Raw genomic sequence first — 12,938 nt, forward strand, 5'->3', positions numbered from 1 at the left:
CCGTGGAAATAGACAGTAACCCTCTGAGAACAGGAGCCATTTCTATCTTTATGAACTGGGTTCAGTGCTATATCTCTGGGGATTACCCAATAAACATTGGAACTAACATCAGAAGCGAGGTTGGAACCCCCCCTTTGGTTTGGGAAAACAGTAGAAATGCGGTATTACCATGTGATTCTATAGTTAAGACATGATTACATTAGTAATCTCTGTGACGCTATTGGGAAAAGTTTCTTACCAGGTTTCTAAAATGTAAGAAAACTCCTGCCTTAGATTGGCAGCGGAGTTCTCAGGAATCGAAGTTAGTATTCACCTTGCCCACCAAAAGCTGTGCCGGGTACTCCTGGCGGGTGGCTGCCAGAGTTTTGCATGAAAGCTCCAAATGATTAAACAACCAAATAACAATATGTTTCTTCCCTTCCCTCACCCTGTTGCCGTTTCCCGATTATCATTTTGGTGTGTGTTTGCTTCATAAAGCTGTAGCTGAAGTCTTTGTTCTTTGCCTTTATAGCTAAATCAATAAACATTGCTGGATCTCTTACGTTATTATGTTAGAGGCATTTTGCTAGACATTGGCGATCAACTTGACTATGACCTGGCACCTGCTATCAAGGCACGAGAGCAGCAGCAGTTGTCATGCCCCCCATCCCTCTTATCTATCAGAATTTACCACTCTATTTAGTGCCAGGGACGTTCAACTGCCGGTATCTGCATCTCTGTGCCTGGAAAACCACGGCACTCTATATGGCCTGCTCAAGGACAGACTGGAAGTGCTGGGGAATTAACACCTCTCCTAGTAATCCTCAGCTCCCTCCCTTTCCAAAGGGGATAATTCAGAGGAATGTGCTTTACATGGCTTTAATTATGTACCGTTGATGAGCTTCCTTTCCTTCCCTGTATCACTTCTCCACTCCTCTTTGTTCCCTGAACTTCTCAAACAAACTGCACTAAAATCCAGGATATTCTTCTAGGGGAACCCAAATAAAACAGGCATTTTCAGACTAATGATGGAGATGTAGAGAAAAATAAATAATTATAATATATTTTAGTAAGGTACTAAGAGATAAGCACAAGGGATTGCCAGAGCACAGAGAAAGGTCATGGCTATTTTTTGAAAAGCTAACCACTTTATCGGACAAGCATCATTGTAACTAATCTCACCCCTCGGTTTTCTGCAGGTTCGCTGGTATCTACATTCTCGTTCTCATGTGCTTCTTCTCTTTGCTCCTCATATTTAATGTGATGGTAATTGGGTTGAGCTCTTTCATTCTCCAGGAAAGCCTCGCTTGGGATGGAGTACTGCTCACTTGCATTGTGTCTGGGGCCATCATCGCCATCATCATCAGCCCCATGATTTCTGGGCGTGATGTTACCATCATCCATAGGCTCCACCAGCAAAGGCTCAGAAAGAGTCTCTTTGTCCATCTCCTCATGGTTGCTGACAACTTCAAGGCCAGGCTTTCCTTCTTGGCTCTGCCATTCTTTGTCTTGATTGGGCTTACTGATTTTTGAGGCAGTGTCCTCTTCTGTTTCTGCGTTGGAGTTTTCCTCTTCCTGTTCTTGGCCACCCTGTTCAAATTCATCTTTCTGCATCGTGCTTACTTGAGTTGGTTGATAGGACTCTTCCAAAATATCGTCAGACTGTGTCCTGTCTTCTTCCTGCTTGCTGTTGGAATGCTCCTTGGGAACTTCTGTCTCCCTTTCTTGGTTATCATTGTGGGTACCACCTCTACCCGGCTCTTTCTCCCCTTCCTCTTCTCCATTTGGGATATTTGGGTCCTGCTCTTGGTTTCCTTGGACACTTAGGTCTTGGCTATGTTTGCTGCTCCTGTTCAACTGAGGATGTGAGTCATTTATAGGTTGTTCTTGGTTTTCCTCTGTCTCTGTGATGCTTTCTTGTTGATTAGAATCGACAATGGAACTAACATCATGACCAAGGAATCTCTCAGGGAGTTTTTCCTTTGGAGGCTCACTCATATCTTCTTTTAGGTCCAATGTACCTTCAGTTGGTGTATACTCCAAATTCTCGGTTAAGTCACTTTCACTTTTCTCTTGATCCTGTAATCCCAGGTTTTGGCTGTAACTCTGGTCCTGATCTGCTGGCGGGTCATGGTTTTCCTCCTCTGACTTTAGTACTGAAGATTTTTCAGGCTAAAAAGAAAAAAGTTTATCCTTGAAACAAATGATAATGTCATATCTACATCATATTTACAATTCATAAGCCAACACTGAATATTTCTTAATTCTTTTTCTTCACATAATGTCTTAAAAACTTATTTTTGATGTTCTTCACATTCGATAGCTACAAGTTTAACCTGAACTTGAATTTTGTGAAATAAAACAATTATGTAGCACTTCAGCCCAAGAAGTAAAACTCATTAATCCTTACAATTCTGTTAGAGATTAGAGGCAGTTGATGTGATCATCATCTTAAAAAAATTAAACTTAGAGTGAATAAGGTAGTCTCTTTGACCACGCTTTAGAATTGAGACTTTGGGAGACAAAAGTCTGTACTAATATAACCATGTTACTTTTACCTTATGAGTGGGATGGTCTTCTATGGATACTTCAGTTTCCTTTTCATTTTCTGCATCTTCAGCCCTTACAATGGGGATTGCAGTGTGCTCAGATGTTACCAACATTTCAGCCTGTTGGAAGGAACTCAAGGAATCAGCAGTTGGGTTGGAATGATCAGATAGGAGCCTTGCTTGTGTCTGAAAAAATTAAAAACTGGTTTGTTATTCATGCCTAAATGTTAATGTTTAAAATTTCTAGCTACTTTTTTCTTGTCATCATTGTTAGTAGTAATATATTTCATTTATAACATCAGTTAAAAGATATTCTCTAGAATTTTTAAAGATACAAGCAAATAGTCAGAATATAATCTTAAGTGAAAACAAAATCCCAATCATAATTAAGAAAAAGTTATATATGCAGAGAATGGGGGAAGATAGGGCCAAAATGATTTCAATAATAGCAACGTTTGATTTCTGGAATTATTTTCTGTGTTTTTCAAACTTTTACAAAGCATTTATACTTTATAATTTTGAAAAATGTTGTTTAGCATAAAGTTGAAATCAAATTAACCATAGGCTATAGCACTGTGCATTTTCTTAAATTAACTTTTAAGTACTCACAGAAAAAGTTATAAACCCTTTATTCAATATTTGTGTACTTTCCTAACTCTATCAGTCTTATATTCATCAGGAAATCATGTAGTAAAAAAATAATTAAATCTTGAGCTAATTGAAAAACTGTATGAAACAGGACACGAAGTCTAGAAGGGCTGAACAGCTATGGAGTATTACTTCCTTTATAGGAATAGCTCTATTTCTAGCAAGACTGGAGACATAGATGAAGAACTGGGCAGTGATACATGATGGAGAAGTTGAATAACTGGACGTAGAGATAAGAGACCTTCCTTCAAGTCTTGACTCTGCTATTTACTACGTGTGGTGGTTTGACAAATTGTTCATCTGTACTCTTTCATCTCTCAAGGTGAAGTGAGCAGAAATATCAAGATAAGGCTATGTATACAAGACATTTTGTGAATTTTAAGGGGTAACCCAAGTGAAAAATTACTATAGCTAGTAGTAATATCACACAGTGGTAATAATATGAGCTCTCTGATATCTTAGGCAGGTGCTCATCACAGATCTTTATTAGAGAGATACTGTGAACACTCATGTCAGACAGGTCCAGGTGTAAGTATAAAACTCAGATTTTATTTGAATTGACTTGTCTTTACTCCATTACCAGGTCCTGTAGTGCTGATTATATAATGTAAAGAAAGTCATAGAGTACAGGATTTTATTGATTGATTTATTGATTGATTTAATTTTAAAGTGAAATATAAATTACTTTTTTAAAGTTTTTATTTCATATTGGAGTATAGTTGATTAACAATGTTGTGTTAGTTTCAGGTGTGCAGCAAAGTGATTCAGTTATACATGTACATGTATCTATTCTTTTTCAAATTCTTTTCCCACTTAGGTTGTTACATAATATTGAGCAGAGTTTCCTGTGCTATACAGTAGGTCCTTGTTGGTTATCTATTTTATTCTATTCTATTATTTTACTTATTTATTTATTTAGTTTTTGGCCACACCCCGCAGCATGTGGGATCTTATTTCCCTGACCAGGGATCAAACCCACGCCTTCTGCATTGGAAGGCAGAGTCTTAACCACTGGACTGCTGGGGAAGTCCTGTATTGTTTTATTAATTTTTATTGGAGTATAGTTGCTTTACAACGTTGTGTTAGTTTCTGCTGTGCAGCAAAGTGAACCAGCCATACGTATACATATATCCACTCTTTTTAAGATTTCCTTCCCATTTAGGTCACCACAGAGCACTGAGTAGAGTTCCCTGTGCTATACAGTAGGTTCTCATTAGTTACCTATTTTATACATAGTAGTGTATATATGTCAGTCCCAATCTCCAAATTCATCCCTCCACCCCCAGGATTTTTTTTAGATGTGGTTTCTTCTCCTGCTTCTTATTACCTTTTCAACTAAAAGGAATAATCATATTTGAAAAAATTTCCGGAGAAGCCATTTTTAAGAGGAGCATGGAGAAAGAACGGTGGCCAGTTTGGCAAGTTGCTGGCAGGGGCCTGACGGAGGACAATAGTGGAGGAGACTTTAGGCTTATTAATGGCGAACTGCTCCCTGTCTCTGCACCTTTCTTCCTCCACTCCCCCTCAGCAAGCTGGAAGAAATGCAACAGCTTATCTTTCAGAAACACAGCAGCTTATCTTTCAGAAATTTTCAGAAAGTGAAATTCTGTTTCATCATTCCCTCCACATGTATATTTGTAACAACATACCCTCTGGAAATCTGTGTGGATTCTCCGAACCATACAGAACCCACTTATTTCTGGAGAATTCAGGCAGGCAGGGAAAATGAAACAAGATTTTTAACAGGTATATCCTTTGAGAAGATACTTAGTTTTTTAACACGGGACTGAGTCTGTATGAAAAAAAATTTTCCTAAGAGGGAAACATCTGGAACATGTCTATATGCAGGCGTGTCATTCAAACATTTGGTTCAAAGACCCTTTTGATGCTTGTTTACATAGTGGCAACAGCTGCAAGGGCAAACCGCATTTTCAGGAGAAAACAATGGTTCTGTGGGAACTTCTCTCTGTGCTGAACATATTAATTATCCCACTTCTGTAATTTCAGAGGAAAATTTATAATTACAGCTGGAGTAGCCCCTCACTACTTAAGCCTGATTCTTAGCAGTGCTCATAAATTCTTTTTTCTAAGAACTACTTGGTGTGGGTGGCATGGTGTTTATCCTTGCTGACACATCTGTCAGCCAGAAGCTATCCAAAAAGCAAGGACAGGGACTTCCCTGGTGGCCCAGTGGTAAAGAATTTGCCTTACAATGCAGAGGACGCGTGTTCGATCCCTGCTCAGGGAACTAAGATCCCACATGCCGCGGGGCAACTAAGCCCGCGCGCAGCAACTACTGAGCTCACACGCCTCAACTAGAGCCCGTGTGCCGCAAACTACAGAGCCCACGTGTCCTGGAGCTTGTGCACCACAACTAGAGAAGAGATAAACCTGCACGCCACAACTACAGAAGAGAAAACCCACACGCCACAACTAGAGAGAAGCCTGTGCACCACAAAGAAAGAGCCCGCGTGCTGCAACTGAGACCTGACGCAGTCAAAAATAAATAAAATATATAAATAAATAATAAATAAATCCTTAAACAACAACAGCAACAAAAGCAAGGACAGAATCTTAGACGCAGTAGAGAGGGAAGGAGAGAAGGGACAAGAGATAAATTGCTTTGTCTTTTTTAAGGAGGTTGATTCATCCATTTGGTGAAAAGGAAAAAATGGCACAAATCCTTTAGTCTGATTAAGGATGATATGGATCCTTTTGGAGATATCCAAATGATCATCCAAGCTACGGTCCCATTAAATAAACAAAGACAACTTTCATGTATTTTGAGGCTGCTGACATCGGCTCAGCTGATCTGATTTGTGTGTGGCTGATTTATTGCAGTGTGAATGGTGGGGCTAATATATCTGGCTGTGAAGAAAAGAAAGTTCTAGTCCTGTCTGCTTTCAGCATGTTTGCTTGGACGTACCCCCCCAAGTGTGAGTTAGGAGCTGATTTATGGTTACCATATCATTTCCTGTCTCTAACCTATTGGGTCCTGCTTTCATTATAGACTCAGAATTTCTCAGCCAGTATGTATTGATCTTGAAGAAAATGCTGCTGGCGAGTGTGGGTATTTGCTCCAAGATTTCTCATACTAATTTCTTAGATTTCTCATATTAGCCTGGTGAGCTTCCATAGCAGAATTTATTTCTTCCTGTTCTCTTTGGTATTTGGGTATATTCCCTGGCTAATAGACTGTTAGTCAACACTTTCAGCTGCATACTTGTATCTTGTAGAACCTGTTAGCTCTTAAAGAAATATTTTTTTTGTCGACCTTTTTTTTTTGTTGTGTCTCGCGGCTTGCGGCATTTTAGTTCCCCAACCAGGGATCGAACCCAGGCCCCCTGCAGTGGAAGCATGGATTCCTAACCACTGGACCACCAGGGAATTCCCAAGAAATATATTTTTTTAAAGTACCTTATTTCATCTTTACTAGTCATTCATTCCTTGCTTGGGAAAAAAGTAATTTGATTAAAATAAAAATGAACTTATCTACAAAACAGAAATAGAGTTACAGATGTAGAAAACAAACTTATGGTTACCAGGGTACGGGTAAGTTGGGGAAGGGATAAATTGGGAGATTGGGACTGACATATACACACTACTATATATAAAACTGGCAACTAATAAGGACCTACAGTATAGCACAGGGAACTTTACTCAGTACTCTGTAATGGCCTACATGGGAAAAGAATCTAAAAAAGAGTGGACATGTGAATATGTATAACAGATTCACTTTGCTGTACACCTGAAACTAGCACAACATTGTAAGTCAACTATACTCCAATAAACATAAAAAAATTAAAAAAGAGAACTTCAAACCATTCTATAAGAACATTTTATTTATTTATTTATTTATTTATTTATTTTGGGAGAGTGGTCCCTGATTTGTTTATTTCTTAAAAATTATGGGCTATATAAAATCAAAACCACCTCACAAGTGATATGATTAACATGCTACTAAGTAAATAGCGCAAGCTGAAGAACATTTTCTTTTAAATGGAGGATTTCTAAACTGAATGTCAGGAAGGAGAGATGTAACAATAGAAGAAAGGATATTTACCGGGATTGCAACTGCAGTTCCCAAAATGAACAGGAAACAAATCACAGACTTCATTTTTCTAGACCTGTAAACGAAGAAGATAATTAGCAGTAGTGGGTAAAAGTTTCTTTGTAAAAGATTAAAAGATATTCTGCTTAGCAAATATTGAACTTGATACTGTCCTTTGTGTTTAAAGGCAATTGTTGTCTTTGTGGACTAACACGTCTGAAAAGACCGATTAATGACAGTTTTTACCCAATCATGTCCCTCTGAGAATGACTCCTTGATTTTTTGGCCCAGCTGTGTTTGGCAGAACCCGTCTTTGTTTTGTTTTGTTTTTATTAATTTATTTATTTTCTTTTATTTTTGGCTGCGTTGGGTCTTCATTGCTGTGCGTGAGCTTTCTCTAGTTGCAGCAAGCGGGGGCTACTCTTTGTTGCGGTGCACAGGCTTCCCATTGTGGTGGCTTCTCTTGTTGCGGAGCATGGGCTCTAGAGTGCAGGCTTCAGTAGTTGTGGCACGCAGGCTCAGTAGTTGTGGTGCACGGGCTTAGCTTCTCCGCGGCACGTGGGATCTTCCTGGACCAGGGCTCGAACCCATGTCCCCTGCATTGGCAGGCAGATTCTTAACCACTGCGCCACCAGGGAAGCCCACCTAGCTTTGTTGATGACTATGCTTTCTTGGATAAAGGCTTTATGCAGATCTTGGGTCTGAAGATTTGTGAGTGTTCACAGAGAATGTAAAAGTCACAAAGTGAAGTAATATAGTGGGTCAGGTTTGGATTAAACAAACTGCTTCTTTGGTGTTGGAGAAACTCATACATTCAATAGAGATTTTTAGAAACGAGACATCGCACTGCCCTACAGGGGCCAGCCATGTTCACTAATTTAGAGGTCGCATATTGGGGACCTGTGAGCTGGTGGTGGCTTGCAGATGGATTGGGTTTGGCAGGCACTGTGTGTTTTAAACTAGCATTCTAAAACCTGGAGCTTTCATGTGAAAATTCAGATTTGTAGCTTCTCTTGAACCATTGGGCTTCTTAGCACCAATATGTCTTTATGGCAACAGCTGGCTGGATCTGAGTTGAGACTATCATCTATAAGTGATGCTGGCAGTTGTACCTGGTCTGTCTCATTTTTGTTATTTGCCATGCATTTGAGTTTAATTAGTTCCAAATGAACTTATTTAGTTTAGAGATGAAACAAGTGGGGCTCAGAGAGGCTAAGTAAATTGGCCTCCACATGAACTCTTAAAATAGTGGGCTGTCTACATTTTCTTGCAGAGTATCCCTAAGCCTGGTAGTCTGAACTCTGAATGGGATTAGGGGTACACTTTTTATTCTTTAATAGAGATTCTCTGGATATCCCAGAACTAGAATATGACTTTTTAAATGATTTTTTAGAGTCATAGTTTTCTATATAAATACATCCATAGAGCTTTAAATATTACTTTGATGTTTATAAAGAAAGTGAGCAATTTCTTCTGCTAGTTACTCAATATTTTTAAATAAATGCTTAAGCGGGTATTTAAAAATATCTTAATATTTAACATTATTCAACTAATTTAATACTGTAACAGCTATCACTTCACACACACACAACACATGCACGCACACATGCGCACAGTACTCTTCTTCTCCTCCTTCCCCTCCCCCCTTCCTAAAATAATTGTATCACAATTCTTATTTAAATCACTATTTAACATTATGACCAGGTAAATATTCGTCACAGCTGAGCCAAGTAGCAGTTTCTTGTGTTGAATAATACTTACATTTCTTTTCTTGAACAATATTTTGTTTTTGTCTGGACCTAGAAATTGCCTCCCTTTTCAAAGTACTTTCCCATGTACCCATCACTTATTCTTCCCACATTTTCCAAGGTAGGTGAGGCTATTAAAATAAATCATAATCTAGAATTTAACATTCATTCACTCTTTTCACCAGTATTTATTAGGTTTATGGAACTCTAGTCATTTATATTTTAGATCAGCATATTATTACTAGTCTACTGTTTTGGAAAACTGTTAAAATAGTATAGTTTCAGGCAGGGTCTCTTTATCTTGGCACTATTAACAACTTGGGCTGGATGATTTTCAGTTGTGAGGGCCGTCCTGGGCGTCGTAGGATGTTTAGCAACATCCCTAACTTCTACCCATTGCACGTCAGTAGCAAGTCCCTCAATCCCCACCAGTTATGACAACCAAAAATGTCTTTAGACATTGCCAAGTGACCCTGGAGGGCAAATTCACCTGATTTAGAACTACTGTCTTAGTAGAAGGAACATGGTGCTTTAGGATTAGAAACACATATATTTGAACTTGAACCCACACTTGCCATCCATGTAATCTTTGGGAAATTACTTAACCCTCTGAACCTCAGATTCCCCATCTGAAAATGGGGATAACATCTGTGATGGTTAATTTTATGCGACAACTTGACTGGCCTGTGGGATGCCCAGGAATCTGGTTAAACATTATTTCTAGATGTGTCTGTGAAGGTGTTTCCAGAAGAGATTAGCATCTGAATCAGTAGATTGCATAAAGCTGATTGCCCTTCCAGTGTGGGTGGGCTTCATGAGAACTGTTGAGGGCCAATAAAAAGTTGGAATAAGGGAGAATTTGCTCTCTCAGCCTCACTGTTTGAGCGGGAACATTGGTCTTCTCCTGCCCTTGGTCTGGAACATATACCATCAGTGTTCCTGGTGCTCAGGCCTTCAGACTAGAACTGCAGAGTTACTTGAGATCACCATGTTTACTGGGTCTCCAGCTTGCAGAAGCCAAATCATGGAACTTTATCAGTGTATATAGTTGAAAGAGCCAATTTCTTATAATCAATCTCTCTCTATATATAAACATAAACATAAACACATATCTATTCCCTGCCACCCTGGAGAACCCTAATACGACATCTAATTCAGTTTTGTGAAGATTAGAAGAAGCAGTATTTGTAAAAATACCTGATACCTAGGAGATGCTCAATACATCTTTCTTCTTTCTTTTTTCATTTTCCATAAAAGTCAAATTGCGATTCTTAGATAAACAACTTAGAGCCTCAGAAAATAATAGAATTTAATTTTTGCTGTGAGGTCAGAATAATTTTCCAGTGGACATTTAGAGTCTCTTTTGCCCACACATTTACCAAAGCTCTCTTTAACTCGAGGAGTCTTTCCTACATTCGTCACAAATAACAATGGAATTAGGCTAAGGCACCGTTACCACATTTCTTATAAATGGTAGCAACATAAAGAGGAAGCAAAAATCAGCAAAAGCATTGTGGGTTTTAAAACTAATTTCCTTCTGATTTTAGTTTTTATAGCACCATGTATAGCTAATTAAATCTGAGAAAATATTTCCCTTTGATTTGATCACAAGATCTCACAAATTCCCTTCACTCTCTTAAATCTACTGCATCTGAATGAGTCAAAAAGAAACATGTGCCCAGTTGGCCAGAGCTTGCATCACTCATCTACTCTTTTGTTCGTTTATTGAGCACTTACTAGACACTGCCTAAGCACAGGGCCACATGGTTCCTGTCTGAAGAGTTACAAAGGAGGAAGTCAAGTAAATCAGTGATTTAGTATCATGTGATGAGTGTGTACACAATGCTGTGGAAATACAGATAAGAAGCATTTACAATTAGGTAGTTAATATTGCTAACATTTACTGAGTCCTAAGGGCTTAAGTTATAGGCACTGTTCTGAGGGTTTTGCGCATAGTAACTCTTCGAATATTCCCAACAATTCTACAAGGTAGCACTTTATTTTCATCATTTTATTAGTAAGGAAACTAAGGTTAGGTAACGTGTTCAAGGTTACTCAGTTAAGTGGCAGAACCGACATTAGAGACCTAGCTGTTTGGTTTTATGTCCGTGTTCTTAATCAGTACTCAATACTGCCCCTGTATAGAAAAGACTTTCAGAGGAGGGAGTTCTTGACCTGAGATTTGAAAAACCACTCAGTACTAGTTAGCTGTGTGAAAGATGTAAGGGCAATCTAGAGGGTGGAAGCAGCATGGGGGAAGGTCCAGAGTCATAAGACAGCATATGTTTGAGTTGCTAGGGTGTTAGTGGGTGAAGCAGAGGGAGATAAGGCTCAAAACAAGGCAAGTCTCTGTGCATTAAACTAGGAATTTTAAGTTCCAGTTGAAAAGCTATGGGGCTTCAATGACTGTAAGTGGGGGAATGATATAATCAGATTTGAGTGTTAGAAAGGGTCCTTGGGACAGCGATGTGGGGGACAGATGAGTAGAAAGACTTACTAGGAGGAAATTGCAATATCAAGATGACAGGTGGTCAGAGTCTTAAATTTTGTCTCTGGTCTTGAGAATGGGAAAGAGAGGGATAGATCCAGCTTGTACTGGCTCATGAGAGCCAGTTGTTAAATTTCCAGGAATTTTGTGAGCTGGCTATTAAACAAAGCCATCATTGAAAATTAAAGTATATACACTTACAATTCAGTTATATTAAAAACAAAAGAAACAAATACTCAAAACTCATCATTTTATACTTATTTTACTACTTTTACTGCTACTACTCTCTTGAGGTTATTTATGCCTGTTGTATCTGTAGGTGGAAATACTATATAATGTGTGGTAATGCACTTCTCTTCCCAATTCTATTCAGTGATGTCACATTAGTAGCTTGAAATCAACCATGGTGGGAGGATTACACCATGGAAATCATCAAATGCTACTAATCTCCCATCCCCTGCAAAAGCTGGTAGATAAACATTTGCCAGTATACCACTGGATAGTTATGAGAAATATTTAAAGCCGGAACATATAAGACAATGTCAAATTGTGTACTGTGGGAAGAAGCGAAGGAAGAGTCTTGGGCTATTACATTTCTAATTTGGGCAACTGGGTAAACGGTGGTGGTAATACAGAGATAAGGGATTATAAGAGTTTTAGAAGAAAGATGATGATTCATTTTGGACTTGTTGGATTTGAGCAGAGATATACTTAAATGAATGGGTCTGGAGGTAAGCATAGAGTTTGGGGCTAAAGGTATAGTTTGAGTGTTTTTCGCATGAAAAGCTATACAGTGAGTAGAACAGAGGGCAGGAACCAGAACCCTGGTGAGTGAAGACCATTAGGTGCCATTAGAGGATGGGAAGAACTAAACATACAAAGGATGAGAGAAAGGAGAGTCACGTAAGAAAAAGAAAACATTAAATGTTACAGAGAGGTCAAAGTAAACAAGTCTAGGGATTCACCACTGCATTTGGAAATGCAGAGGTTATTGGAGAGTTGAGGGAGTGTAGTTTTGGTGCAACAGTGTTGGTAGAGGCCAGTCTCCAGTGACTGGGGAGTAGATAGACAGTAATGGAGTGAAGACAGTGAGTGTAGACCACTCTTAAGATGGTTGGCTATGAAAGGAAAGAGAGTAAGATGGAGATGGTAGCTAAAGGGGAAATGCAGTCACAGGAAACTTTTACTTGTATTCAGATGTGGTCGTCCAAGTCTTTTCTATGCTGAGGGGGAAACATAAGTAATGAATGAGAAGATAGACAGGAAGAGAGATGTGGTAAACATGATGGCCTCCAGGGAACTGCACCTCCTGGGTTTCATACCCTGTGACTTTGCCCTTGGCCTTGTGACTAGTTCTGGCCAAAGGGACATTAGCAAGTAGGATGCCAGCAGAGGCCTGGGAAGCACTTGCAAAGTGGGATTTGTCCTCCTGTGGAAGCCATCTGCTATGCTATAAAAATGCTTGGACTAGAGGC

General features: G+C 39.1%; 1 protein-coding gene across 1 annotated transcript in view; it reads right to left on the minus strand.

Moving 5' to 3' along the window:
• Positions 1-12,938, minus strand: part of SPARCL1 (SPARC like 1) — a 50,921-nt gene that overhangs the window by 13,377 nt on the left and 24,606 nt on the right. The window contains exons 2-4 of the mRNA XM_036852384.1: positions 7,240-7,303; positions 2,538-2,714; positions 1,162-2,151 (exon numbers count right to left, since the gene is read on the minus strand). Coding sequence (XP_036708279.1) covers positions 1,162-2,151; positions 2,538-2,714; positions 7,240-7,293 — 1,221 coding nt within the window. The 5' untranslated portion in view covers positions 7,294-7,303. The remainder of the gene's footprint in view (positions 1-1,161; positions 2,152-2,537; positions 2,715-7,239; positions 7,304-12,938) is intronic.

The sequence above is a fragment of the Balaenoptera musculus genome, chromosome 5, assembly GCF_009873245.2.
Source record: "Balaenoptera musculus isolate JJ_BM4_2016_0621 chromosome 5, mBalMus1.pri.v3, whole genome shotgun sequence".
NCBI lineage: Eukaryota > Metazoa > Chordata > Mammalia > Artiodactyla > Balaenopteridae > Balaenoptera > Balaenoptera musculus.